This window comes from Larimichthys crocea, chromosome XIII (assembly GCF_000972845.2).
Source record: "Larimichthys crocea isolate SSNF chromosome XIII, L_crocea_2.0, whole genome shotgun sequence".
In the NCBI taxonomy this organism is placed as follows: Eukaryota; Metazoa; Chordata; class Actinopteri; family Sciaenidae; genus Larimichthys; species Larimichthys crocea.
In genome coordinates this window covers 13,092,781-13,110,139 of record NC_040023.1, presented here as the reverse complement: position 1 = coordinate 13,110,139, position 17,359 = coordinate 13,092,781, and the positions used below count along the sequence as shown (strand labels likewise).

Sequence of the window (17,359 nt, the reverse complement as noted above, 5' to 3'; positions counted from 1 at the left end):
TTCAAAGTGAGGCTGTAGTGATTTTATCCTCACTGTGTTACCTTGCTGTCAGACTGCTCTTTGCGTGGCACTACATTGTCTCAACCACAGAATTTACGTAAAACCTAAACTCAACTGTGCACACATGCAATGGATGCAGTCCATTATTGATTGCTGCTATATAATGCAGTGCACTACATTTTAATACAGCTGCTTCATACCATGTACATCCTAATTTGTTGGGATCTTCTTGTGATTGTGGGTCTGTCAGGCTGTGGCAGGCAGATACATAGCTTTTAGCTTTCAAAACAGCTACTGACTCTTCAAGTAGGCGAATGGCTGGGGTTAACATCAGGACCTTTATTTCCCCATTGTAGATATCTCTTACTAAAGAGAAGTTCACAGTGTAGGAGGAAGTGCATCTCTGTTTCTACCACCCCGGTCGAGCAGTGACAGCATCTACGCTCCCTCTCTTCCTGTGTCTTCCTGTTTCTACCACCAGTTGGTGTTTTGTCTCTCTGCCAGAGTGAAAATACTCAGCCAATTTATATTCTCTGTTTATAGTCACTATTTACTCTACTTAGTTTAACCTTGTCAAATGTTATTAATATAAATCATTTGACTCATTCATAGTTGTTTCCATTCTTTTGTGGTTTTTGTGCTTTGAGTCAGTGCTGAGCCTGGTTGGTTGGTTGGCTCCATCTTTAGCTGACTTAGAGGGCAGTCTTCAGGGGTCAGCTCTCAGTGCTTTGCAGTGTGTCTCCTGGACTTTGAATTCAGATGTGGCCAAAATGGTTTTGCCCATTTTTTTTTTGTGTTTAGCAGACACGCCCCACAGGCATTGTTTGGTGTTTAGTAGAGTTCTTTGACAGAGTTTGACAGAAGTGTGAAGGGCCTCTATTGGGTATGTGTCCTCTGGGTCATGCTCTGACACTATCTCTCTCTAACCCTCTCTATGTCTATAACACAAACACCTGTCAGTATAACCCTACAGTTCAACAGCATCACAAACATTGTCCAAATTGATAATATGGTTGAATCAACACCTGCCTAAAACAGTTTCAACAGAGTATAGTATCTAGAAATATTCAATATAATTTTCATAGAACAAAAAAGATGTTTATGGTAAATGGATTGTAATTACATATCTCCTTTCTAGTCTTCTGACCACTCAAAGCTCTTTTACACTACATATTTCATTCACCCATTCGCACACATTCATACACTGATGGCACTGGCTGCCATGCAAGGTGCCAACTGCTCATCAGTTTGAGGAACTAACCATTCATACACATTCATACACTGATGGCACTGGCTGCCATGCAAGGTGCCAACTGCTCATCAGTTTGAGGAACTAACCATTCATACACATCCACACATCGATGGTGCAGTCTTCAGGAGCAATTTGGAGTTCAGTAAGGCCAAGGACACTGCGACATGCAGACTAAAGGAGCCGGGGTTCGAACTGCCAATCATCTGATTAGTGGATGAAATATTTCAACATTTTTTATATATTTATTTGATATATATATTTTATATTATAATATAATATAGCTTCCCCTTCAGTTCATTGAATCCCTGCAGCATCTGACATCTGAAACAGTATGTTATATCTGTTGAGTATCTGATAAGTTCTGATTTGAGTGCAGTGCTATTACCCACAACTGGCCACAGTGTTAACCTTGATCACACACAAACAACATCACCCTACTACACAATGACCTCACACTCAGCGTGCATCAGACTGGTCCCCAACTCTTAGCACTTTTGAATCCAGGTTAAAAACTTTTCTCTTTTCATGTGCTTATGGCTGAGCTCTTTTAAATAATTTTTAATCATACTCCTGTGATTCGTTTAATGTTTTAAATAGTTTTCACATTTGCTGTTTTAATGATTTTAAATGACATTCTGATGTTTTTAATTACATTTTCTTCTCTTTTTTTATTTTTTATTTCTATTGCTATTGCTTGTCTTAATGTCCAATGTTTTTCCTTGCCTCTGTAAAGCACTATGAATTGCCTTGTGTACGAATTGTGCTATACAAATAAACTTACCTTGCCTTGCCTTGGTCAGAAAAAACTCTGCATTCTGCTCATTATGTGAGAGACTTCGGATTACCAGAGCCCATTAATCCTGTGCTTCACAGCCCCTTTCCAACTTTTCTAAAGTTTTATTCCTAAATTGCTGTATCACATGAATTACCATGTGATGTGACTGTCTACAACATGAGGTGCAAGAAAACTGAAATTGAAATCGCAATCCTCTAAAAAACAGCTCAGATGAGGCCACCAACAGGAGCAGGTCCTCCACTAATCAGATGATTGGTAGTCCGCCCCCCCGTCTATAGTCATCCTGGGCAAGATACTGAATCCCACATTGTGTGAATGTGTTCAAATGAAATAGCACCTGTCTTGCATGGTAACCAGTGCCCTCAGTGTATGAATGTGTGTGAATGGAACATGATATGTAGTGTAAAAGCGCTATATAAGTACAGTCCATTTACCAATCAAAATGTCAGCCTTACCACCCTGAGACCCTTTGTGTTTGTGCATGCAGCATGAAAATAGGGCACTAGATCATCTTCTCTTTTTTTCTTCTGATGTTTGGGTTACAGTTTAGCCAGATTTGAGTTTTCTTTTGTGTATTTTGCATCTTGAAATGAATCCTCTCTCTCTCTCTCTCTCTCTCTCTCAACTAGAAATGTTGATTGAGTGTGTGAAGAACAAGGATGTGAAGAAGGTGAGTATCATTATCCAATGTATCACCAATGTTGATATTCATTCATAACAGATGTGAAGAGCTGTTTACAACTCTCTCACAAGACTTAAAGTAAAGAAAACGTCCATCTTCAGTTGTCATAGTGTCTGTGGATGTGGGATTTATCATCACAGGTTGGCTAAAACAAGAACAACATGAAGCAAAAACCATAGCAACGGTACAGAATGCATGGAAGGCGCATTAGGTGCATTGTTGGAGGAAGTTTTAGGATACCAGACACAGAGCTAAAAGAGAGTCGATATTGGACTTTCAATTCAACAGGTTGATACAAACAAGAATCTAAATGAATGCTAATGTTGCTCTGACTTTACTGGACACACTGAATGCGCACAAGTTCCCAGGGAGACAGAAAGAATATTGCAGATCCTGCTTTTGATTTTAATGCTCAAAATTGATACAGTCAGAATGTTTGTATCTTGTTTTAAAGCTCATATAACCTCCATTTCACCAAAAAGCTGCAGGAGCTGCACCTGAAGGGAGCAGACCTCACGACACTGGACCTATCAGGCTGCAGTTTACTGCACTATGCTGTCAGTACAGGAAGCAAAGAGATGGTCCGGTACATCCTGGACAATGGTAATTTCAGCAAACTAACATGCATTTTGAATTACAATTTAACATATAACGAAGATTCAGTCCTCTGAGAATAAACCATGGTGCTTTTGTAAGAGCTCATTTTGTGTAACTTTAGATGCTTTGCACAAAACATGACTAGATTTGGACAAAACACAACTCTAGATCAAGTGTGCTGTACTCTCCTTTAATCTCTCTTAAGTCTCTTTTCACTATAAAGCAGGGGTCGGCAATTAGCGGCCCGCGGGCCAAAACTGGCCCGCCATCAAATTATATCTGGCCCGCTAGATGACGTTGATTTATTTTAATATATATATATATAGATAGGATATATATATATATATAATAATAATATATATATATAGGTATAGATATATGTATGTAAGGGTAAGGTAAAACATCTTCAATTGTTTTGTTGTTGAGTGGTCTTTCAATTCAATCCTTGGTAAGTTGGATCTATATATATATGTATTAATGTATGTGTATGTATATATGTATGTATGTAGGTATGTTATGTGTAATATATTATATATATATATAATATATATATATATATTATATATATTTAAAGATATATATATATATATATATTCGATATATATAAGAGATCTAGATTTAAATATATCTTTTAAACCTCATGTTTCTGTCAAAATACAACAATTTCATTCATCACAGATGTCACACCATTTATTGAAAAGTAGCTGATAAGTAACGTGACAAAACAGCAGCCAGAACATCCTCGCAGGCCGCTTACGTGAGCACAGGTTGGAAACCTAATTGGCACTGCGTGCGCGGTAACCCCTTTTGGTGGGGGGGGGAAAAAAAAAAATAAAGGGTCCTGTTCCCTCTTGTAACGGACAACGTGACCAAATGTGTTTATTAAATGAAAAAAATAAAACCAAACAGGTCGGCTCAAAGGTCAATATGAATATGAATGTGAATGCACAGCAAGCGGCAGTTTGCGCTGGCTGTCATACCTTCGTGCACGGCAGTTCTAGGGCAAGGTTGCCTGTTTCATGAACAGAACGCAGTGGGCGTAAACGAAAATCCGCGAAGTAAGTTCAATTATCATACATGTTTTAAGGCCGTAAAACCCTAAACAACACACTTGCATAAAGCATCACACTACCCACGCCAGGAAATAACTATTGCACAACATGTCAATATCAACTTAATTCTTTGAACCACTAGGTTGAAACGGTCAGAGGATGTTTTGCACACTGTGCAGGTTTATCCCAGTGGTTAAATTCCGAGATCATGTCTGCTCTGTGTAGGTCTCAATTAACTTGTTGCGCTGTGATATTTCTCCATCCCTCTTTTTATCACTTAATCTGATTCTACGCATTCCGACCCTGATTTGTAAGTATATGAAGGCCATTTCGTTATTTGTCCCATCTCACATCTCAACTTGGAAGCCATGCATTAGTTTTTATATAGCGTGTGTTGAGTGGTGTGATTGGTGTCAGTATCTAGTAATGAGAATCTCTAGTGTCCAAAGCGAGTTGGTCGAAGACCTAGAAGGCAGGATGTAGGGGACCAGTTACTGTGATGAGCGAATAATAAATGCATACAGTAGGCTGATGCAATTGCCTGTTGGACCATGTGCCATGTCTCTCACAGTAAGCTCCCAAGCTGTTTGTGTTTTCAGCTTCCGAGTGATCTACTGATGGAGTCACAGAAAAACCTGCAGTAAGTGCAGTCTGTTCTTTCTGTCTAAAAAAACGTTTCCAACAATTCAAACAGATCAAAAGATGGAAGGGTAAAACATCTTCAATGTGTTTTTGTTGTTGATTTTCTTTCAATCCTTGGATGTTGATCTATGACAATATTTTTTTTCATGGACTGATAGGTGAAACGTGGGGCTGAGAAAGGTAACAATCCTAAAGCTTTGTCCTGTGAGCCCCGCTTTGATGATGTTCAAAAGATCTCGGTCTGTCCTATATATGCTGGGACATCGTGCAAAAAAGTTGTACCAAATTGTTAAAGAGAATAAACATAAAGAACCAAACAGAATCAGTGGGGTGCCTGATCTTGGTGGTGGTGCTTGACGCCCAGAAGTTCTGATGTTTGGTAATCTCATGCTCGCTCGCTATCATCTGTAACTCTGGACGCACCAGTGGGAGCGGTTCTCATCGAGCTGCAGCTCTGTGTCCACAGGACCACTGTCATGATCGGGTAGAGCAGGAGCCTCACTGATGAAACAGACCTACAGTAGTTCTGTCCAACGTTTATAGAACATTTACACATCAAGGATACATAATACACAAACACTTTACTGGCAGTGTCGGTTTTTCCCTACTTTTGCTAAATACCCTGCCAATTTGAAAGGTCCTCATTTTTCAAACAGCTCTTTTCCTCCTTTCCTCATTCACAAACACAGTCCGACTCACACAGAGACTGTGTGTCAGAGAGTTCTTTAACAGATATACGATACCTTTACAGAAAGTAAATATACACAAATTAGGTAGTGTATGTAATGTTATATAGGGTAAACTGGCTTGTTCCTTTCGTAGAGTTTCCTCTACTAAAAAAATTAAATATTTGGTTGGCAATCATTTTTTTCCAACAATGATCCAATTTCCAGAGACATTACTATCTTTGTCCAGTCGCTTCAAGCCACAAAAAGCAAGGACAGAATGCAGAGCGGAGCTCCAGTAAGCAAGTGGAATTTGTGGCTGAGTTGATAAGCGGCATCACGCCCAATCAGAAAATTGCTCCTAACATATCTCTCTCTTTTTAGTCTTTTAATTATTATTTCGAAATGCTCTGAATGGGAATATTGTCACTTTGAGAACTTCTGAAACCGGGCACACCTCCCTCGTGAATGGACAGGGTGTCCGAAGAATCGCCCGAAACACTGAAAACCCGAGATAGTGTGCGTTTAGGTTCAATATGCCATAGGGGTCATGTGCCTGCGGGCTAGCTGTGTGGTGAAATCTGACACACAGTATTGTTATATCTGCTGAGTCTCTGATAAGTTCTGATTTGAGTGCAGTGCTATTACCCACAACTGGGCCAACAGTGTTAAACCTTGATCAATCACACAACACAACCACCCCACTACACAATTACTCAACCACAACTCAGCGTGCACAGACTGGTCCCCCAACTCTTAGCACTTGTTTGCATCCAGTTAACAAACTTTTCTCTTTCATGTGCTATGGCTGAGACTCTTTGTGAAATCATTTTATATCATACTCTGTTGATTCGGTTTAATGTTTAAATAGTTTCAACATTTGCTGTTTTAATTGGTTTAAATGACATTCTGATGTGTTTTAATGAATGTTCTCTCTTTTGTTATTGTTTTATTTCTATTGCTATGTGCTGTATTATGTTCCATTATGTTTTTCCTGCCTGGTAAAGCACTATGAATTTCGCTCTGGTGTACGAATTGTGCTATACAAATAAAACTTACCTTGCCTTGGCCTTGGTCAGAAAAAATTCTGCATTCTGCTCTATTATGTGAGAAGACTTGGATTACCACGACGCCAATTTAATCCTGGTGCTTGCATCAGGCCCCTTCCCACGCTTTCTTAAACGTTTTAGTCCTAAACTTGCTTTTACTGTTATTCAACCAGGAATTACCATGTTCGAGTGTGACTGTCTATCAGAACATGAAGGTGAAGAAAACTGAAATTGAAATCCGCACCTCTCAAAAACAAACAGCTCACAGAGAAGGCCACACCAACAGAGCAAGGTCCCTCAACTAATCAGATGTTTCGGGTAGTCCCCCCCCCGTCTTTATGGTCATCCGGGCAAGCTAGATACTGAATCCCAAATTTGTCTTGAATGTGTTCTCACTGAATATACGACCTGTCTTGCAAGGTGGTAACCAGGGCCCTGCCAGTTGGATGGAATGGTGTGAATGGAACATTAGTTGGAGTGTCTTAAAAGCGGCTGAAGAAGTGTACAAGCATGGACCAATCAAAACTGTCGCTCTTACCACCCGCTGAGGACCCTTTGTTGTTTGTCTGCAGCATACAAATAGGGCTTCAGATCATCTTCTCTTTTTTCTTTACTTTTGGTCTGTTTTGGGTTACGTTTAGCCAGATTTGAGTTTTTTTTGTTGTGTATTTTGCACTTAGCAAATGAATCCTTATCTCTCTCTCTCTCTTCTCAAATCTAGAAATGTGTTGCAGTGTGTGGATAGAACAGGATGGATGTGAAGAAGTTGAGTATCATTATCCATTGTATCACCAATGTTGATATTCATTCTAACAGATGTGAAGAGCTGTTTTACAACTCTTCACAGACTTAATAGTAAAAAAACGTCATTTCCTCAGTTGTATAGTGTATGTGGATTGTGGGATTTCTCATTCAGGTTTGGGTTTTAAAAACCAAGAAAACAACATGAGCCAAAACAACCTAGCCAACGGGTAACAATGCATGGAAAGCGCCTTCGGTGCTTGTGGAGGAAGTTGTTTAGGATAACAGACAATCAGAAGCTAACAGAATAGAGTCGATATTTGCGGGATTTCCATCAAACAGGTTATACAAACCCAGAATCTAATGAAGTTGCTTGTTGGCTCTGACTTTACTGGCCAAACTGAATGCGCAAAGTGCCCACCGGGAGGAGTACAGAAAGATATTGCTCGATCCTGCTTTTGATTTTAACTGCCTCAAACACATATACAGTCGACTAGAATGTTGTTCATCGGTGTTTCTAAAGCTCATAACCCTCCATTTCACCAAAAAGTTTGCTAGGAAGCTGCCCGGAAGGGGAGTCCGTGACTTCACCGACACTGGACCTATCAGGCTGCAGTTGTATTGCACTTATGGGGGCAGTTACAGGAAGCAAAGCGAGGGCAGCGTACATCCTGGACACTGGGAAGGCCGCAAAGCTACCATGCCAGGGGTGAATTGACAATTAACATGAACGATATAGAGTCATCCTGTGAGAATAAACCAGGGGGCGGGGTAAGCTGCATGGTGTGTACGTGAGATGGTGCACCAAAACCGGATAGCGGTGGACCAAAACCCACAACGGAGTGCTGCAATGGGTGCTGGACGCTCCGGTGTAAGCGCGTCGGAAGGCCGCGTGGCACATAAAAGCAGGGGTCTGGCATCTACAAGTATCGGCCCCCGCTGGGTCCTAAAACGGGCCCGCCAGCCAAATTAATCTGGCCCGCGAGAGCGGGGGTAGGAGGGAAGAGAGGAGGGAGAGAGAGAGAGAGAGATAGCCAGAGAGGAATCGGCAGAGTAGAGAGAGTAGAGCTAGATAGAGAGAGAGAGGAGTCGAGATAAGAGATGGAGCGAGAGAGGGAGGGATAGGGGAAGGGGGAAGAAACATCTGCAATTGTGTTTGGTTTGTGTGACGTTTCTTTCAATCCTGGGATGTTGTGAATCTATAATTATTGTGAGGTATGTGGTATGTAGTAGGGATAGAGGTATGTATGTATGTAGGTATATTGGGGAGTTATATAGATATGATATAGATATTACTTCTATATCATAGCTACTATATATTCAAATATTAGCTAATTTAATAGATATATATATATCTCAATTATATCTTATATAATTATAATTAAATATCTTTTTTATAAACCTACATGTTCCTGTCAAAATTAAACAATTTCATCAGATTCACACCTATGTATATGTTTATAACATTTATTGAAAAGTAGCTGATAAGTAACGTGACAAAACAGCAGCCAGAACATCCTCGCAGTCTCTTTACTTGACGCACAGGTTGGAACACTAATTGGCACGTGCGTGCGCTGTAACCTGTGGAAAGTAAAAGTGTCCTGTGTCCCTCTTGTAACGGACAACGTGAACAAATATTTTTCATTAAATGAAAAAAATAAAACCAAACAAGGTCGGCTCAAATATCAAATATGAATATGAATGTGAATGCACATCAGCGGCAGATCTGCGCTGCTGTATACATTAGTTACGGCAGGTTGCTAGGGCAGGTTGCCTGTTTCATGACAGACGCAGTGGGCGTAAACGAAATCCGCGAAGTAAGTACAATTATCATACATGTTTTAAGGCCGTAAAACCCCTAACCACACACTTGCTATAAAGCATCACACTACCACGCACAGGAAATAACTATTGCACAACAGTTGCATATCAACTTAATTCTTTGAACACTAGGTTGAACTGTCATAGGATGTTTTGCACACTGTGAAGGTTATAACAGTGGTAAATTACGAGATCAGTGTTCTGCTATGTGGTAGTATCAATTAATTGTTGCAGATGTGATATTTCTCAATCAATATTTTTATCACTTAATCTGTTCTTACGCATTACGACATGATTGTAAGTATATGAAGGACATTCTAGTTATTTGTCACCATCTCACATCTCAACTTGGCAGCCAATGCTATTAGTATATGAGTGTGTGTGAGTGTGTGATTGTGTCAGTATCTGAGTGAATGAGATATCTAGTGTCAAAGCGAGTGGTCAGAAGACTAGAAAGGCATGATGTAGGTACCATTTACTGTGATGAGCAGAATTAATAAATGCATACAGTAGGCTGATGCAATGTGCTGTTGACCATGTGCCATGTCTCTCAACAGTAATCTCCCATCTGTTTGTTTTTCAGCTCCGAGTGATCTACTGGATGTCACAGAAAAACTGCAGTAAGTGCAGTCATGGTTCTTTCTTGTCTAAACGTTTCAACAATTCAAACAGATCAAACAGATGTAAGGGTAAAACATCTTCAATGTGTTTTGTTGTTGATTTTCTTTCAATCCTTGGATAGTTGATCTATGACAATCATTTTTCATGGACTGATAGGTGACACAGTGTGGCTGAGAAAGTGTACAATCCTAAAGCTTTGTCCTGTGAGCCCCCAGCTTTGATGATGTTCCACTAGATCTCGGTCTGTCTATATATGCTGGGCATCGTAGCAAGTGTACCAAATTTTAAAGAGAATAAACATAAGAAACCAAACAGAATCAGTGGGGTGCCTGAACTTGGTGGTGGTGCTTGACTCCCAGAAGATGTCTGATGTTGTTATCTCATGCTCGCTCTCTATCTCTGTACTCTGGACCACCAGTGGGGAGACGGTTCTTCATCGAGCTGCATCTCTGTGTCACAGGACCATCTGTCATTATCTGGTAGAAGCAGGAGCCTCACTGATGAAAACAGACCTACAGGTAAGTTCTGTCCAACGTTTATAGAACATTTACACATCAGGATACATAATATCACAAACACTTTACTGGCAGTCGGTTTCTACTGTTTCTAAATACCCTGCCAATTTGAAGGTCTCATTTTCAAACAGCTATTTTCCTCATTCACAAACACAGATCCGACTCACACAGATACTGTGTGTCAGAGATTTCTTTAACAGATATACGATACCTTTCAAGAAAGTAAATGTAATGTATGTAGTGTATGTAATGTTATAATAGGTAAACTGCTTTGTTCTTCTTAGAGTTTCCTCTACTTTAAAATATTGTTGCAATCATTTTCCAACAATGATCCAATTCCAGAGACATTACTATCTTTGTCAGTCGCTTCAGCCACAAAAAGCAGGACAGAATGCAGATCTGAGCTCAGGTAAGCAAGTGGAATTTGTGGCTGAGTATGATAAGCGGCAATCACTGCCAATCAGACAAATGCTCCTAAACATATCTCTCTTTTTAGGCTTTTAATTATTATTTCTAAATGCTCTGAATTGGAATATTGTCACTTTGAGAAACTTCTGAACCGGGCACACACGCCCTCTGTGAATGGACAGGGTGTCTAAGAATCTCCCTGAAACACTGAAAACCCTAGATAGTGTGCGTTTATGTTCAATGCCATATGGAGGTCAGTGTGCCTGCGGGCTAGCTGTGTGTGAACTTTAACATTCAGTCTACATTCCAACCTTCACCTGTGGTCATGAACTTTAAGCAGTGACACAAAACAGGAGATTACAAACACAAGTGGTGGAAATGAGTTTCCCTTGTAGGTAGGAGATGAAGTGAGGAACCTCGATGTTCAGAAGGAGCATTGAAAGGTGTCAGCTGAGGTTCTAACATCTGATTAGGGTGCCTGCTAGATGCCTCCCCTAGAAGCTTCTCCAACAGTTCCCACTGGCATACCAGGAAATGCTAAGGGCATTATATATCCCATCTGGCATGTGAGCACCTTTTGAAGAGCCCAGGATGAGCTGGCATGTATAGGTTGGTTATGAAATGTCTAAGATTCTTTTTTTTCTATCCAAATAAACATGACAACATGTGAATAGCCTTTTAGCATGAGCATTTCATGGCATACATAGTGACTGAAGGCTCTGCTGCATTGACTTCGTAACTCGGCTGTGATTGCTGCTTGGCTAAATGGATGGCACAGTGCGCACTGTGGACGCACAAGAAAAGGTTGGGTTTTCTGATAAAGTCACTGTGAAACCACTGTGGCTTTCTCTTGGTGTTTATGCGCATGTGTGTGTGTGTGTGTGTGTGTGTGTGTGTGTGTGTGTGTCAGTCTCAAATATGCATCTTCTTTCATTTTTGTTCAGTTTTCCATGGAGGTTTCAACCATGCAGAAAAAGCTCCTAACGGGCTAAGTTCGGCTATGACCTAGATACAGAGAGGGAGAGAGGGGAAAGAATGGAGAGTGTGAGACAGATAGACAGCGAGAGAGAGAGAGTGAGTGTGTATGTAAGACAGACGAGAGAGAGAGTGTGTGCGTGTGTGTGTGAGACAGACAGAGAGAGAGAGAGAGAGAGAGTGCAATAAATCAAAATGGACAAATGCCTTGAGAAGAGAAGACGATGATTTTGACATAGGTTATAAAGTACTCTGTTTCATCTCTGCATCTTACTGCATTACTTAGAGTTTCTCTCAGGATGCTTCGTGTAAACTGGAGGCTTTGGTAGCAGTTTGTTTGTGATTGGTCTCTTTGATATAAAGCTCACTCACTCACGCACACACACTGGACTAAACTAATTAAACTCTGGAGTGATTCAGCATAGCCTTGTAGATACGAACATGCGCTCTTTGGTCAACTGATCGGTTTTTAATATAGCAGGAAGGAACAAGCAGAAACCTCCACAGATGATGCAGACAACAGGCTCTGTTTTGATTTGTACAAACAAGCATCATCAGGGGAAACGTCTTCTTTCTGTCGTGCGTCGCTTTTTGTTTCTCCTGGTTCTTCAGATTTAGGTAGAGTGCTGACTCTTGGCATTTCGCATGCAAACATGTAGAAAGCAAATACTGTAATTACACAAAACAACAACAGAACTTTGAGAGGACACTAAAGTGCTAAACACGGTTTGGACACACTGCTGTGGTTCGTGACTTATGAAGTTATGGAAGTCTGTGTATCATTTGTTAATGACTGTTATTCAGAGATAATAACCAGGTTCTTCAGTGATGACTGTACTCTGTTATGAACATTGACCAAGAGCATTAAAGTGTTTGCAAGCTTCCCTGCATTGACTCGTGTGTAGAATTTTTCATCCTCACCGATAGATCTTGTAAAGCATATAGTGCAGCTTCATTTAGAATTGAACACCTGTAGCATAATTACTGCACAGCTTAGTGGAAAGTAGAGTGGAAGTGGTGAAACAGGCTCAATCTTGGAACCGTAGTCTGACAGTGCAGCCAAACACTGGATTAAAAAGCCTGTATATGTTTATTTAGATCACTGTTAAGATGCAAAGGATACATCGTTCCTGTGTGTGTGTGTGTGTGTGTGTGTGTGCGTATGACGGATTACGTGTTTTGCTGCTGTTCAACAATAAAACACACATTTGGAACTGTTTGGCTGTTTATTTAGCTTAGATCTTCCCACTGCTGTGGGCGGAGGAGAAAGAGAGCACTCTGACAGCTTCTAGCTGCTCCCACCAGCAGGATCAGCTTTTCGAATGCGCAGCACTGCTCACACCTGACAATTGTGCTACTCTGTTGCGTAAAGTTGGCGATTTAAGGGTTCGCGCTCGGGTGGTTGATTAATGCATTCTTTTGTGGCTCGGGTGGGGACGATTGGCTCTTGGGTAGGGAGGGTGCGGGCATGAAGTAACCACACACGACAACCCTGGATGTCTTTCCTGTCAACCTTTGGAGTCCCTCATCATAATCACCAAAAAAACAGTAAAAGTTAGAAGAAACGACCCAGCCTGTAACTGTTGTGAGATATTTGAATGCTGTGTAAAGTAACGACAAGTTGAAATGAGAGACATAATCTGTGTTTGTGTCGTTCTTTGTGCTCAGGGTGATACTCCAAAGAACAGGGCTGAGAAGGCTCATGACGCTGAGTTGGCTGCTTATCTGGAGAACAGGCAGCATTACCAGATGATACAGAGAGAGGACCAGGAGACAGCTGTCTGAACCCAGTGAACTCTTGATGAACAGGACAGCCATGAGGAAACTGCCTTCTGTCTTCTTCCTGGTCTTCATGAGACTGACAGGAAGAATGGTTCCAGACTGACATGTGTCCTCCTTAAAGCACAGAGTGCAGACTGAGAGTGAAGCTGTGCCAAACATGCATTTAGTAATGATTATAACCATGATGATGATAATGACAGTTCTATTGATGGTTAAGGCGTACGTTAATGAACATGAAGGTCAGATATATGGTCAAATGATGAGATGTTCATGAATCATTCCTTTTCTTTTTGATTATCTCAGTAATAGAATTATTAGTGAAGTCAAGAAAATAGAAACTAGGACAATTAGAATATATTTTGACTTTGCATATTGAGAAGTAAACTTGTTCTTTCGTATCAAACAAAGTCAGCAGACTCTACAGTTTGTTATGTAGGATCAGATGTCCCACGCACTATCAGAGAGCGAGCTGAGTCTGTAGACTCATGTCATGAAAAACTCAGGAAAGCAGTGGTGTATTTAAACTGACTAACACCTGACTAAAACATGAGATGAAGTCAGGTTTTTGTAACTGAAATATCTTGAGGAGTGTTAACATTGGGTGGAGCTTGATGGCAGAGGTTTAGCCTAGGAGCATGCTCCCCAGGGAGATTTTTTTTTTGGCAGCTACATGCACCATATTTTGTATCTAATTCTCCAACTATGAAACCAGAACAATCCTCACTCTTCAAATCCACACTTCCACTTCTGACCAATTCCACCGTTCCTCTCCTCCTGGCTCCTCGTCACATTCTTAGGTAGCCAGCAGTCCACATGTGGCCTAAAACAGAATTAATCGGCTGATTCTGATGCTGCTGAATCACTTTCTGTGGATGGCGGGTGAGGTTGACTCCTCATGATAAACTTAGTCCATAGTTCATAACGTAGTTAGCTGGTGTAACTGAATAAAACAACACACACAAGACCCAGTCCCCCACCTCCAACACTCCATCGTCTTACCATGAATATCCACAAGTTATTCAATGGAAAGTGCACCATTTACTGTTATCATGAACATACAGACAAGAGAGTTGAAAGTTTGGCATGATGAAGGTCAAAGGGTTTTGAAATCATAAGGATTCATGAACATGAGTATCAGGTTTCATGGATGTCTAGTAGTGTTGGACAGACTACTACTCTGTGATCATTTCACTGAGCATTAATGCCATCATCACTTCTGTTATGAACCTGTCAGAGAGAGGAACAGAGAGTTTCCATCACCCTCACCTCAACCATACAACTCATAGCAACATATTCTGTAGGTGATTATTATCTATAAGTTGGAAGATTTTTTCTGGTGCCTATACTAAAGGATTGAATGTCTGAGGCCTGGGATGACTTTACACAGAAAACTGAAGACCATAACACAAGCAGTGTTTCAATGATTAGTCAGCAGTGCACACTCCATTTCTTTCTTTTAAAAAGACCAACTGATGAAATCTTAATGTTATCACTCAAATAGTTTCCGTTAGAGTACAGTAATGAGAGTGTGTGTGTCAAGCCTTGAATCCTGCAGGATTATTATAGTTTGTTGTGCCAAATTTAAAGATGAAGCACGCACCATTAGAGTGCTACAAACCAACAACCGAAATCTCATTTGATCACTGTAAGATTTTCAAACTACTGTGAACTGTGCTGAGCTCAACATCAACACTGAGCTGTGAGGAACATTTTGATTTTGGAGGTGCTGCTGGACATAACAGCAGAATGAAATGTGTGTGTGTGTGTCAACAGATCAATTCATTAATTAATTGAAATATTACAGCAAGCAGCCAGTGACAATAACATCCTGTTAAATCCAAAGTACAATGTTCCTCATGTTTTATCGAACATCATATCTTCATATGTTCAAAACCAGGCAGCCGTTCAGAACTGTACATGAATGTGCATGTAGACATAGTCACCCAGGTTTTGTGAGCACAGGGGGAAATCAGTCAGCGCTCATTACATGACATGAAACATGAAATGATTTTTCACGTGTGACGACGGTCACAGCTTCGCCTCAGTTTAGTCCGAGAAAACTTCATGTGTTTTTCCACTTTCAAACATTCCCTGGGACTGATTGTGATATTTTTTGAAAAGATACATTTTCCATGGATATTTTGTTTGCTTGTCAACACAACTGACAGACAAATTTTGATGATGTTACCAAAGAGCTTTGAAAATGAATATCATGAAACAATCTGCTTGGTCATTCATCAGAAAATGATTTCAACTAGCAGTGACCAGCTGGACATTCAGACCTCTGACCCATTCCCAAACATAGATGAGGAAAAAGTGTGTACTAGGATTTTTGAGTTGACTTGATTTGTGTCTAAATGTTGTATAGTAAATTATTAGAATGGACCTGAATTCAGCACAGTGACTCCTAAAATATTAGAATTGGCAAACCAAAAACACGAGTCTCAAGCTAGCTTCACTGACTTTTATGATTTCGTTTTGCCTGTGAATTTTAGCATTTCAAATGTGTTGGTGTCCTCAGATTAGCTTTGCATCGACAAAAAAACGTGTGCATGTACTGCATCACAGTGATGTAAAGCAGGTTAGATCTATTCTCTTTTTTTATCACCTCTGTGGCTTATCTAGTCTTTGTTCTTTTCTGTTTATGACATTGTTTTTGGGTAAATATTTTGGTGTGAAACAGTAAAAATAGTTTTAATTTTCTATTTTTTTCTGTCTTTCTAATCCTGCATTGTCTGTTTTGTTTTAAGTTCTTTGATATTTGTATAATTTGTTATATATAATAAAAAAGTATATTTAAGGACTTGTGTTTTTTTCTTGTTCCTCTTGTGTTTTTATAGACATGGGATTACACACAACAGCAAATTGAATTTAGCATTTCATTATTTCTGCTTCTTCCTGCAAACACATTACCGTGCCACTACAAAGCTAGTTCCAAGGTTCAAATGATCAGGTTTACTGTGAAATCATGAAAATGTCACTATGTTCTGTCCAACCTGAAGCCATCATAATGAACTTTAGCTCCCATACATTCTGATTTTAAACCACCTAGGTAAAACCATTTACTATTTATAGATTGATCGATCTTCACTCGTGTCTCTCTGCTGAAGTGGTCTTTATGTTTTTATTGAAGCCATCTATAGGAACCCAGAGTTAATGATAAAGCATAAGCATAGCCTTCATCAGCTTTGTTCACAACACAAGCATTTTAATAGTTGATTTTAATAAATGTTCTCAAGCAGCCTGGTTCTAAACTGCCAATGTCTCAATATTGTCAATGAGTCAAACAAATCTGGTGTGTCATTAATTCAGTGAAAATAAAATGGTACGTCATGTGAACGTTTGAATCTGAGAGGCTGTGTAGATCTGCAGTATCATTCCATTTATGACACAGTCAAACAGTAAGTCTAAGTTCATTAGTGCATTATTCTTGGGACGTTCAAGCATTACAGTCCATGTCCAGCAGGTATTTCAAATATTTTTATGATACAATGTGGACAGCTCACTTTGTTTAAATACCACTTACCAAGAAAAGTGATAGATTTCCTATTTATTGTACCCAGTGCTGTGTGTCCTGTGTTGTCCTAATGCACAGTCAATCCGGTTGATATTTGAACTGTTCTTAGATAGATAACTGCTCTTTCCAGATCAAATGTATTGATCACTTTGTCTTGTTGTCAGTTTACTTAATGAACAGCTGTATTGTTGGGAACAAGTGGCCTGTATTGATTATTTTTCTTCTCTTGATTGATTACTCCGGA

At 40.0% G+C, this 17,359-nt stretch overlaps 1 protein-coding gene across 7 annotated transcripts in view; it reads left to right on the top strand.

Moving 5' to 3' along the window:
- LOC104937050 (diacylglycerol kinase zeta) overlaps window positions 1-16,021 on the top strand; it is a 99,281-nt gene extending 83,260 nt beyond the window's left edge. For all 7 annotated transcript variants that reach the window (XM_019260335.2, XM_019260334.2, XM_019260333.2 and 4 more), the window contains 5 exons: window positions 2,678-2,718; window positions 3,213-3,333; window positions 9,881-9,917; window positions 10,337-10,436; window positions 13,485-16,021. In XM_019260335.2, the coding sequence (XP_019115880.1) occupies window positions 2,678-2,718; window positions 3,213-3,333; window positions 9,881-9,917; window positions 10,337-10,436; window positions 13,485-13,601 (416 nt within the window). In that variant the 3' untranslated portion in view covers window positions 13,602-16,021. The remainder of the gene's footprint in view (window positions 1-2,677; window positions 2,719-3,212; window positions 3,334-9,880; window positions 9,918-10,336; window positions 10,437-13,484) is intronic.
- The last annotated feature ends 1,338 nt before the right edge of the window (window positions 16,022-17,359 follow it).